A 13,695-nucleotide genomic window follows, 5' to 3' on the forward strand; every position below is an offset into this window, starting at 1 on the left:
TTGGAGTCCCTATATATAATAGGATTCTCTTAATATCTAATTATTAAAGAAATAAACATTTCCACAAACTATAATCAATGAGGAGAGGGGAGTTTTAACGAGGACGGCTTTTCTATATTTATCCCAACTATATACTACCTTTGTTTCTAAAAAATAGTATTATCACCTTTTTATTTTACGTTAAAAATTTCGGTCAAATTGAAAAAACAATAATAACTCTTTTCCAAAAACTGTGGGAGTAGCATATTTCACAACCACGGTAATCTGATAGACACTCCTTTTATTAGAATAGGAGCTATTAAATCTTTAATGCCGGATAATCCACAAAATTGCGGAAGGAAGCAAAAACCAGATCCTCCTTTTCCTAGCCTTTTACATTTTCTTAGTAAATCAAATATCTTGCTCTGTTTAATCATGAGAATTTTTTCAATGGATTCTCCTCAAATTTGAGGGTATACCTACTAATGCTGCCTGAATTTGGTTTTATCGATGGTTTTCCTCCTTTTTGGTGCAGCTAGCAGGAAATAACATGCTACATGATGTTGCAATTAAGTAGTTATTAATTAGAGCAGCTAGCAGGAAATAACATACTACATGGTGTTGCAATTAAGTACTAGTTATTAATTAGATGCAGAATAGGATGATGATGGTGATTATAGTGTGACTTTGCTTGGCTGACCGGAACCTTGTTTTACGGAGATCTGAATATCTATATCCACCGGACAACAATTTCCACAGGAAGAGCAAGTAGGTGGTGGTGGGGGTACGTTAGTACAACAGCATTGCTCGAACCAAGAATAATTACCCCCCTGATAGTCTCTACTGGATCCCACGCACTGTGATCCTGCGCTGTAAAGGCCTTTTTCCTTACATTTGTTCTCACATTGAGGTTTAAGAGAGCAATCATTGATATTATCATGTGTGATTTGTACATATTCTTGTCCAGCTGCACATACATTCGTATTGAGACTACCGTCCGGCCATTTCCCGTCAACGGGTGGTGGTGGTGGTGGAGATGGAGGAAGGGATGGCGATGGTGGAGAGCAGGGTGCCGGTGTGGGTGCCTTACAGCAGCATTGACAATCCAGATATGGGGGAGGTTGTTGACAATTCGTTTTGGCGACTGGTCTCCCAATACTCGCACATTCACTGCTGCACCAATCACTGCAAACGGAGCTGTCGCACTTTTCAGGTATATTAATATGGTTTCTCTCTACATATGTATCACCAGGAGTACATATATCGGGCCACCATGCTGATCCCGTCTCTGCAAGTATTCACACATACAAACACATATAAATCCTCTCCCATAAATCACAGATAAATATGAATTCCAAAATCTAAAGAAGATCAACTAAACAGTTATAGTTTTATAAATCTTACCTGCATAGATGGACATGGAAATTATGATCATCAGAAAAAGATTAGAACCAGCAGAAAGGGAAGGAGATCCTCTCCTAGTCATTCCCATCTTCAATGATAAAGATCTACTACTCTACCACTCCTTTTCTTGAAAGGTTTTTCTTGGTAGTATTTTGTGTGAGTATGGCAGATCAATGTTGGAGCTATTTATAGAGCAATCAGTTGTTTACAGAATTGGAAAATAGGGTTTGGAAATATTAGCATATACTAAAATTAATGGGTTAATGCCTTAAGTGTTGAGAAAAACATGACAATGTCGTCATTTGTTTATTCTATACATCGAGAGGAGAACCGGGAAATAATGGGTCCAAACTCCGAAAGATACCAGATAAGATACACTCACATGCAAAGCATCGTTGAAAAATTGTCTCTTTAATCCAAAAAACTACTGAATGCGTACTCTCCTTCAGCTGGCCGACACAATCACGTCTAAAATCAACTCATCAACACAATCAAATCTAGAATCAGTCGCCACCCAAATTACCACCACAAGTAGTAAATTAACGATTTACAACAACATTTCAACCTGGCAGCCACTGCAACATCACCTATATATCCAAGAGTATTTACAAGCGTGGCCGATCCTCATCTAACGTCTAGACACTGTTATGCCAGGGCTAGGAACGAAAAAGGCTGTGAAGAAAAATGCATGTCCCAACGGGGAGATTAACTCTTCCCCCTCACACCCACGTGCAATTTAATGCAAATACAACTTCAAAGTATCTATATATATTGTCCCAACATTTCTAGCATTGTTCTATCCGCTATACACCAGTAATAACAGATGATACTGTTGTTTAATGACGAAAAAGAAATTATAATATCACAATTCTAATGTCTAATGAACACTTATTATGCTTATATTAAATAAAAAACCTATTATAGGGGTTCGAAGAAAAGAGTTTTGAGGACTCCTAAGGATTCATATATCCTACAATAAAGATAAAGGGATCTAATTCATAAGAAAAATACTAAAATATCCTTAACCTATTAAATATTGAAACCTAAAACTAGTTTGTTTTCATTCCTTTCCTTTTAACTCTTCCTTTTTCTTCTTCCCCGTCACCTCCATCGCCTATTTCTTCGATTAATCATCAATTTTCAAAATAATTCATTATCGGTTAACACCACTTAATCCACCCACAATGACTTTAATAAGGTAAAAATCAAAAAACCCATCTTATTTCATTAGTTTTAATGCATGGATAGAAGGAATCGATCGAATTAGGTTTTTGAAAAAATAGTTTCAGAACTGTCTACGATCGGGTTTCCCAACCGTACGCACAGTCTACGGTTGGGAAACCAAATGGTACGCACTGTCTAAGGTGGGGAAACCCAATCGTATGTCATCTACGGTTTGGAGTTAAGAACTCCAAACCGTATATTCTGGGTTCAAAAATTCTACGATTTGAAAAAATCATACTTCCATACCGTAACTTGTACGTACGGTTGGGAAGTATGAATTTTCCCAACCGCAGGTTAGCTTATAGTTCAAAGTTGGGGGGTTTCAAAAGCAAAAATAAGTGATGAGTTTTCTTAGTTTTTTCTTTTTGTGATCGTCTTCTTCATCGCGACGGAGAATAAGAAGAGAGAAAGAAGAATAATAAGGTATTTTTATGATCCTCACTTTCATCATGATTTATGAATGAAAAGAGAAGGAGAAGATAATAGATTTAGTATTTTGTATATGATCATCATCTTCAACATGATGAAATTATAATCATCATCTTCATCATGATTTATGAATGAAAAGAGATGGAGAAGGTAATAAATTTAATTTTATAATTCGTGGAGGATAATTTAGCCACTACAAAAAATAGTTGGATATAGGATTTTGTTGATTACAATTTCATAACCCGATTTTGTCATCTTGTGAGCCCTCAAAACCCAATATTTAAAGCCCCTATAATAGGTTTCTTAAATAAATCTAAATAATATAAAGAAAATAGCTCTTTCTGGTAGGAGATCCCCAAAATTCATAAGTTGTCCTCATTTAAATTACCAATCTCTATTAGATCGTGTTATTTCAATAATATGTGCATATTTACATAAATGCAATTTTTTTTTTAAAAATAGATCAAAACTTTTAAAAACTTAATATTTCCAAAATATACACTGGATTTTTATAAAAAATATATATTTGAAAAGCTCTTTGAATTATCTACGTAACGAGTACAAATAAGAATAGTAAATTTTTACTTTATCCAATAAATTTCACTGCTTTCAAATTTACTATTGTTGAATGAGTTAAATTCAAGCATGTGCACCGCACATATGTTCTGACTAGTGATTCATAAAAGTAATTTAACAATTTAATTTGCAGGATATACGAAAAAACTTATTTCCTAACAAAAAAAACAACAACCAAAGAACTTATTTCATTAGATTAACGGTCAACATTAGTTATTATCATCCAGTAATATTATTGAAAGGGTTGGACATTGTCGAGTTGATCGAGTTTGAAGACTTGGTCATGCAATGTCCGAGTTAGATATCCTTTTCCCACAAGGACTCTTGCTCAAACATGAACCATGATGTATTTCGTGTTCCTTGGATTCTTTTGGTTGGCCGATTATATATTGATATTCCCGTATTCCCTATTCGATGGGTATAGACGCTCATTGTGGGAATACACAAGGTGATATACATTTTTGAAACTGATCAATTAATGATTGGTGTTGTGAACAATTTGTGGTGATGAGAGTTAGGTGTTCATCTTTCTTTGATTTTTCAATATTTTTTTCGACTGTTTTGAAGAAATTAAATCTTGATTTCAGTGCTTTATTTGATTTAGAAATTGGATAGTAAATAAACATTATTAATTTCATCTTTTAAAACTTTGAATTGAGAATTTTGAAACCAGGGTTCTTGGTTACAAATTGAGGTTTTTGATTTAGCTCATCATATATATTTTTGTAAATTGCTGCATTGGGTATGTAGGAATTATAAGTTGTTAATATTGTGAAAAAACGGGGGTATAACAACCTCACCCAATATTTCTCTTAGCAATCTGTATGGACTAACTCCAATATACTTTCAAGAGAATCAACTAGACTCAATCTTAATAAAGTATATCAAAGAGTTACATCTCTTTTTATCGATTCAATTCTTTCTCAAGCAAATAGAAATCTGCGAGTCTAATTGAATACGAGAGAAATCACTTGAACGGTACCAAAGACCAATGTTCAAGTATCAATCAATTTCAATCAACAACCAAAGGTTGGATTTCCAATTGATTGATTCTAACGCACAACCTGTGATATTTCAATTATATAACAAAATATAATGCGGAATAGAAATAACACAGATACCAGAAATTTTGTTAACGAGGAAAACGCAAATGCAGAAAAACCCCGGGACCTAGTCCAGATTGAACACCACACTGTATTAAGCCACTACAGACACTAGCCTACTACAAACTAACTTTGGTCTGGACTGTAGTTGAACCTCAATCAATCTCACACTGATTCAAGGTACAGTTGCGCTCCTTACGTCGCTGATCCCAGCAGGATACTACGTACTTGATTCCCTTAGATGATCTCACCCACAACTTAGAGTTGCTACGACCCAAAGTCGGAGACTTTAATAAAGAAATATGTATCACACAGAAAAGTCTACCAAATAGATAAATCTGTCTCCCAGAGAAATAACTACGAGTTTTGTTCCGTCTTTTGATAAATCAAGGTGAACAAGAACCAATTGATAACCCGGACTTATATTCCCGAAGAACAACATAGTATTATCAATCACCTTACAATAATCTTAATCGACGCGGCGATAGAAGATATTGTGGAATCACAAACGATGAGACGAAGATGTTTGTGACTACTTTTCTATCTTGCCTATCGGAGATATAAATCACAATCCAATCGTTACGATTGTACTCAAGACGATAGAATCAGCAAGATCAGATCACGCAACTACGAGAAAGTAGTATCGTCTGGCTTCACAATACCAATGAAGTCTTTAAGTCGTTAACCTGGTTTGCAAGAAGAAACCTAAGGTTAAAGGAGAATCGACTCTAGCTAATACAACTAGTATCACACAGGAGGTGTGGGGATTAGTGAAAAAGCGGGGTCTAACAACACAACCCAATATTTCGCTTAGCAATCTGTATGGACTAACTCCGAAGTACTTTCTAGAGAATCAACTAGACAGTCAGACTCAATCTAGGTAAAAGTATCTCAAGGAGTTAATATCTCTCTCTTGATTTGATTTACTCAAGCTAATAGAAATCAGCGAGTCCTAATCAAATACAAGGAATAACTCAGATGGTACCAAAGACCAATATCCGAGGATCAATCAATGACAATCAACAACCAAAGGTTGGATTACTCTAATTGATGATCTAACGCACAACCTGTATTATTTCAATTATAAAGATAAAACATTATAACGCGGAAATTGAAATAACACCAGAAATTTTGTTAACGAGGAAACCGCAAATGCAGAAAAACCCCGGGACCTAGTCCAGATTGAACACACACTGTATTAAGCCGCTACAGACACTAGCCTACTCCTAGCTAACTTCAGACTGGACTGAAGTTGAACCCCAATTAGTTTCCCACTGATCCAAGGTACAGTTGTACTCACTACGCCTCTGATCCCAGCAGGATATTGCGCACTTGATTCCCTTGGCTGATCTCACCCACAACTAAGAGTTGCTACGACCCAAAATCGCAGGCTTTGACAATAAAGAAATCTGTCTCACACAGACAAGTCTATCAAAGGATCAATCTGTCTCCCACAAAAAAACCCAAAAGTTTTTTGTTTCGTCTTTTGATAATAATCAAGGTGAGCAGGAACCAATTGATAATCCGGTCTTATATTCCCGAAGAACAGCCTAGATTAATCAATCACCTCACAAAAATCTTAATCGTATGGTAGCGAAACCAGATGTTGTGGAATAACAAACAATGTGACGAAGATGTTTGTGATTAATTTTTATATCTGGCCTATCGGAGATATCAAATCTCAAGCCAATCAATCTGATTGTACTCGTACGATAGAAGATGCAAGATCAGATCACACAACTACGATAAAAGTAGTATCGGTCTGGCTTCACAATCCCAATGAAGTCTTTAAGTCGTTAACCCGGGTTTAGAAGAAGAAAACCAAAGGTTAAAGGAGAACCGACTCTAGTACGCAAACTAGTATCACACGTGAGGTGTGGGGATTATTTTTGCACAATACTAGATGTCTCCGTTATATAGTCTTACAAATCAGGGTTTTGCCTTGGTAACAAAGCAATCAATATTCACCGTTAGATGAAAACCTGATTTAGATTCAAGCTAATATTTCTCAACCGTTAGATCGAAAATTTAGCTTGTTATACACAAATGAACTGCACGCTTCTAGGTTTGTTAACCGTACCCAAACGTGTACATTATTGGTTCAACAATAGTTAACCAAAAGGTTAGCCATATGAGCATTTCATATCAACCATGTTCTTCACCATAACAAGTTCAAATGACTCAAATGAGAAAGCATCGATCTCGATCATTGTTATACAATGTCATAGTATTATTACACAGCGTCAAAGTTCAATTGTATCACAACTTCAACAATAATATTATGGTGATATGTATCACTCCCCCTTAGTCAATACTCCATCTCACATGGAAACCACTCCCCCTTACATAATGACCCGAAGACCATATGTATTTGTAGTGTGAAGTACATATTAATTCTCCCCCTTTTTGTCAACAAAATTGGCAAAGGTACAAGAGCGAGATCATCATGAAATTTCCGTAAGAGACATTTCATGACTAAAAAGAAAGAATACACATCATCTTATTTATATGCAATAATATAGCCGAAGCTAATAGCATTCATCAAGGAGTTTAAAGATGCAAGATAACTCCTCTAAAATTCCACAACCGCACACCCCTCAAGATATGACCATTGAGCACAAGTTCAAAAGAACTCCCCCCCTTTAAATGTCATTCCCGAAAGAACAACAAGAGCGACCTTAATTTCGAAAGATAAGAAGTATTTCTTTGGACATAACAAATCACATACAAGTATGAATTTGAATCCAAAAAGTTCAATTAAATTAACCACAAGAGAACCCATGATTTATTTAATCGACAAATGCTCAAACATAAATGAACTTATGGAGACTTAAAAAATACAATTAGATTAATCACAAGAGAATCCATAATTAATCTAATCGAAATACACAACCAAATTAATCACAAAAGTAATCAATTTAATTGATCATGCTCGACATAAAACTTACGGAGCAACAACTAAATAATCAAACAAGATGATTAACTTAGTTGAAAATGCTCGACATAAAGTACCTTATGGAACAACAACATAGCTAATCAAAAATAATCAACTTGGTTGCTTAATGCTCAACAGAAGACACTTTACGGAGCCTCACAGTAACACAAAAATATGGATCAGGGAGATCAATTATTGCGGACTACACAAGGATTCATTCTATTTTCCATCACTATTTGCACAATGACATAAAATAGACATAAACCTTGCAAACAAAATATTTTAACCTATCTTCCATCAAAAATTGACAATATAGGCTTAACTTTTGTATTTGTCAAAAGTCCATTCATTCTTTTATCAATACATGCATATCGACTTACGAAAGACTTTACTTTTGACAAGGTATGGGGGGTCAAGTTCACGGACGTAAACACACACATCCTATAACAATATTGCGATATATAAAACCATAAAGATTAATACTGCAAAAATCATCTTCCAAACAAATTTAGAATTTAAACCAATAAATCTAAAAACATGAAGATGAAAACGTTGGACATAGCTATGTGTAATCACAATAATGGCTAGGGAAAAATATCGTTTGGTCCTTTTTTAGGTGGGCCCATGTCAGTTTAGTCCTTTGGTCAAATGCCTTTATTGTTTGGTCCATAATTATTTAAAAATATTAAATGGACAAAAGTACCCTTCCGTGTTAACTTTTACTTATTTTTTGTAGCAGTTCATTCGTCAAAATGAATTCCTATTAATTTCTACTTATTTTTTCAGAAATCACCTATATAAAACAGAATTCATTCCAGAAATGAACTCCATATAAAAACCTAAAAACAGAGTTCATTCGAGAAATGAACTCCATATAAAAACCTAAAAAAACCAGAGTTCATTCCTGAAATGAACTTCATATAAAAACCTAAAAAAACCAGAGTTCATTCCTGAAATGAACTCCATATAAAAACCTAAAAAAATCAGAGTTCATTCCAGCAAATGAACTCCATATAAAAACTTAAAAAAACCAGAGTTCATTCCAGAAATGAACTCCATATAAAACCTAAAAAAACAGAGTTCATTCCAGAAATGAACTCCATAAAAAACTTCATCTTCAACAGCAGCAGCAAATTTCTAGGGTTTGACGAGTTCATCTTCATCATAATCTCCAGTCGCAGCAACGACAAGAAAACCAAAAAACCTAATTAAATTTTCAACAACAGCAGATCTATCTTGAATTCGTCTTCATCTTCATCATCATCACCAATCGCAGCAAACATCAAGAAAAACAAAAACCTAATTAAATCTTCAATAGCAACAGATATATCTTTGACAGCAACAACAGTGACAGAAGATGTGTTCATCTTCATCTTCATCGTCTACATCACAAACCAATTCATTCCAGAAATGAACTTCGTCATCTTCATCTTCTTCATCATCAACAACACTTATCTTCATCATCTTCATCGTCTCCATCATCATCAGCAACAAAAACAGACGAAAAAACATCAAAAATATTCATCACAAACCAGTTCATTCCAGAAATGAACTCCGTCATCTTCATCTTCTTCATCATCAGCAGCACTCATCTTCATCATCTACATCATCAGCAGAGAAGAAAAAATCCTAAAACTCATCTTCTTCAACAATTGCAGCAGATGAGTTCGTTGTAAATCGTTTTCATCATATACAACCGCATCAACAAAACATAAAACATGATTTTCACCTTCGAATCACCATTGTTACAGTAGCAGGAGGAAGAAAAAGAAAGAAAAGAAAGTGGAGACGCCATTGTTAGCTTCTAGCAAGAAGAAAAAAACAAGAAAAAGAGAGAGAAATTCTAGATCTAAAAATATAGGAGAGAGAAAGTAAATCTGAGAATGATTTATTCTCTCTTACTTTTTAACTATATATATGGTCCTTATCCAAAAGGGTATTTCTTCCACTACAGGATGACAATTACATCATCCATAACATCACTCCAGGACCAAACCATAATTTTTAGGACCAAACTATAATTTATATTCCCAGAAAGGACCAAAGAGATAGTTGACTGAGTCAACTGGACTAGACTCTCTCTAATATATTATTCCTAGGACCTAATGGTATTTCCTGCTGTTGTTGAATAACCATTATTCCAAACTTCTAGTTATTCTTCTCAAAAATAAGAATAAATTCTCATAAGAAGTTTTCTAGGCAACAAGACAAACTCGTAATGCACATACAAGATGATTTGTCCTTTTAGGGTAGAATCAATCTTTTTCGCATGGATTTACACCAATAATAGCTACCAAAGGCGTATAAAAATATTTTCTTAACAAAGAAGAACATACAAAGTCAATAACGACTATGCACCATAGTTCACAAAGGATGATTGTGAACATTCAAGAATTCCATAGCACTGCGTACTACTTTCCATTCTTGAACTTCCTTCTTTGATTCACTAAAAACATTCTTGTAAAATCTACACATTATCTTAGAAGAGTAGTACTCCAAGAATCCAAGTGCCCAAGTCCAAGAGAAGTGGAACAAGTGCAACGAAACGGAGCAAAACACTCAAAAACAAGACACATGACAAATACCAATCTTAACTCATCCAAATTAAATAATTATCACCTCCATTTTAAAGATAATTCAAAGAGGAAGATAATGAAAAAAGCATGAGGTCATTCCGAGTTTGTACGAAGACGATACGACCAAAACAAGTTTACTGAATATCAACGTCAAGTATGCATACGGGGTTTCAAATGAATTTTCAAGTCCACGAACTTAAACCCATGGATTTTTGATTTTAAAAGATGTTATGCATACCTGATAGGTGTACCATGAATTCCAAACATACCGAACTACTATTTTCGAACCTAAACGTTTAAGAACCTTAAACACAGATCAAGTTAGGTAGAAAAAAACGATAAGAAAGGTATGTGAATCATTATAAGTTCTCTAAACAAATAAAATCATAAATATTGATTCCCTCACTGTATACATAGCAGGGCATTCCTTTATATACATACCTTTTTAGATAAATCCAATTGAATTCTACAGACTTACCGAACATAATATGTGCGCCCCAATTTTCGTGCTTCCGTCACTGTATACATAGCAGGGCATTCCTTGGCGAGGATGCACTTACAACACAATCAAGTTGTGTTGGGGTGAACAATGTCTTGTTCACCACAATTGACCTTTGGATTATCATGAAAGCGATCACTTTTAGAGCCTTTCACATCGAATTCCATTTTTTCAAAATACTTGTTAAGTTCCAACATCATGGATACTGCCTTTTCCATAATCATGGAATTTTCTGGAAGATCATTACTTTTCACACTCAAAGCATCATTAACTTTCTTTGGTACCCACTTCTGAGTGCGTTTAGGAACAACCGGAACCTTCTTCCCATTACTCTCTTCAATATTTCTCGGAAGGGAATTGGATTGACTAATCTTTTGCAAGTTAGGCTTTCTCCAATTGGGAGCATCAGATCTTGTCTTCGTCTTTACGAATTTATTCTTTTGATAACCATTACGATTGTGAAAAGGCTTCGTATAACTTTTATAGGCAAATCTAGGTTTATCACAACAACGATTCCTTTGCCTAAAGGTTGGAAATTTACAACCTGTAATGTTAAGGGGATTATCCTTAGCATATGACCTTGGTTTCACAACTTCTTGTGATGCCCAAACAAGAACATCATGAAGTTTCTTATTCCTTATACGAAAACGACGTCTCCTTTCCAGGTGACTTTTATTTCCGCAATAGTGGCAAACATAAGGAATGTTCTTACCTCGATGCGTACGTGCTGACTTTGGAGGTTGATATTCTTTGATCTTTTGAACCTTAACTGGCGGTGAAGGTATTTCACTTTTTCCATCAATGGAAACCTTTTGTTGAGAAGAATCACTAGCCTTGACAAATTTTACCTCTTTTCTAATACTTGAAGCATCTATTCCCTTATAGCCCAATCTTCGTGTATCACGATGATTTTTACTTGCTCCTAGCATAGTGGTTAATTTGCTTGAACTAGTATTGAACTTTTTCAAGTCATCTTCCGACATCTTGATTTTATCAAGAGCAGCAGCTAAATCAACCTCAATGAGCTTTTCTCGAGCGAGACAAGCACTTTCTCTGTCATCAAAACTAATTTGTTGAGAGTTAAACCTTGCTTCAGATTCTGTAAGTTTCTCTTCCAAAAAAAAGTACTTTTGATAAAGATTATCACATTCAAGTGACTTCATACATAGGTTCTCCTCAGAATCCTTGAGGATCGATTCGTTAAAACGATTCAAAAAATAAACACCTGCGTAACATCTTCTCAATATCTTGTTTTCTCGACAGAGAGAAGTCAGAAGAGGTGATACATGAGAAGTTGTAATATTCTTCATCTTCCACGAATCCAAAAACTTAACATACTCTGAGACTTCCTCATCAACATCTCTATCAATATCTGAATCACCTTCATCAGAAAGTTCGTCCAACTGTTCTTCTAGGAGAGTTTCCCAATCAACAGTTTTTACATCAAGAGAATGTTATACATATTGACTTAGATGTGATAGTTCTCTCAGGTGAATCCAAGCTTTTAGAATCATCTGGTAATTTCTTAACTAGTACGTTATTAGAGATATACTCGTTCATAATTAGATCACTACGAAGACAGAATTATAAGGTCTTTAACGTGTATGCCTGCTCTGATACCAATTGAAAAAGCGGGTGTCTAACAACACCACCCAATATTTCTCTTAGCAATCTGTATGGACTAACTCCGAAATACTTTCTAGAGAATCAACTAGACAGTCAGACTCAATCTAGGTAAAAGTATCTCAAGGAGTTAATATCTCTCTATTGATTTGATTTACTCAAGCTAATAGAAATCAGCGAGTCCTAATCAAATACAAGGAATAAATCCGATGGTACCAAAGACCAATTTCCGAGGATCAATCAATGACAATCAACAACCAAAGGTTGGATTACTCTAATTGATGATCTAACGCACAACCTATATTATTTCAATTATAAAGATAAAACAATATAATTTGGAAATTGAAATAACACATACACCAGAAATTTTGTTAACGAGGAAACCGCAAATGCAGAAAAACACTGGGACCTAGTCCAGATTGAACACACACTGTATTAAGCCGCTACAGACACTAGCCTACTCCAAGTTAACTTCGGTATGGACTGTAGTTGAACCCCAATCAGTCTCCCACTAATCCAAGGTACAGTTGTACTCCCTACGCCTCTGATCCCAGTAGGATACTGCGCACTTGATTCCCTTAGCTGATCTCACCCACAACTAAGAGTTGCTACGACCCAAAATCGCAGGCTTTGACAATAAAAAAATCTGTCTCACACAGAAAAGTCTATCAAAGGATCAATCTGTCTCCCACAGAAAAACCCTACAGTTTTTTGTTCCGTTTTTTGATAATAATCAAGTTGAACATGAACCAATTAATAATCCGATCTTATATTCCCGAAGAACAGCCTAGATTAATCAATCACCTCACAACAATCTTAATCGAATGGTAAAGAAACAAGATGTTGTGGAATCACAAATAATGAGACGAAGATGTTTGTGATTACTTTTTATATCTTGTCTATCGAAGATATCAAATCTCAAGCCAATTAATCTGATTGTACACGTACGATAGAAGATGCAAGATCAGATCACACAACTACGATAAAAGTAGTATCGGTCTGGCTTCACAATCCCAATGAAGTCTTTAAGTCGTTAACCTGGTTTTAGAAGAAGAAAACCAAAGGTTAAAGGAGAACCGACTCTAGTACGCAAACTAGTATCACACATAAGGTGTGGGGATTAGTTTTGCAGAATACTAGATGTCTCATTTATATAGTCTTTCAAATCAGGGTTTTACCTTGGTAACAAAGCAATCAATATTCACCGTTAGATGAAAACCTAATTTAGATTCAAGCTAATATTTGTCAACCGTTAGATCGAAAACTTACCAACACATATTTCGAAATATAGATAGGCGAGGTATACTCGATTCGAAATACCAAATGTGTATAATCTAAGTCTATATA

The 13,695-nt window shown here is 35.1% G+C and overlaps 1 protein-coding gene across 1 annotated transcript; it reads right to left on the reverse strand.

Moving 5' to 3' along the window:
• Positions 1–386: 386 nt before the first annotated feature.
• Positions 387–1,545, reverse strand: LOC113339298 (polycomb protein Pcl-like). Its single transcript, XM_026584595.1, has 2 exons — positions 1,384–1,545; positions 387–1,267 (listed from the first exon to the last, which is right to left on the reverse strand). Exons 1-2 carry the CDS (start codon positions 1,469–1,471, stop codon positions 654–656), a joined length of 702 nt encoding a protein of 233 aa, XP_026440380.1. The 5' UTR covers positions 1,472–1,545; the 3' UTR covers positions 387–653.
• Between the last annotated feature and the right edge of the window lie 12,150 nt (positions 1,546–13,695).

The sequence above is a fragment of the Papaver somniferum genome, unplaced genomic scaffold (assembly GCF_003573695.1).
Source record: "Papaver somniferum cultivar HN1 unplaced genomic scaffold, ASM357369v1 unplaced-scaffold_21, whole genome shotgun sequence".
NCBI classification, from domain to species: Eukaryota; Viridiplantae; Streptophyta; class Magnoliopsida; order Ranunculales; family Papaveraceae; genus Papaver; species Papaver somniferum.

What these genes read in the sequence shown, in the direction of transcription:
- LOC113339298 (XM_026584595.1), bottom strand. Translation starts at nt 1,471, where the DNA reads ATGGGAATGACTAGGAGAGGATCTCCTTCCCTTTCTGCTGGTTCTAAT. An exon ending in TTCCATGTCCATCTATGCAG is followed by an intron (nt 1,268 to 1,383) that starts GTAAGATTTATA and finishes GAATACTTGCAG; the next exon opens with AGACGGGATCAGCATGGTGG.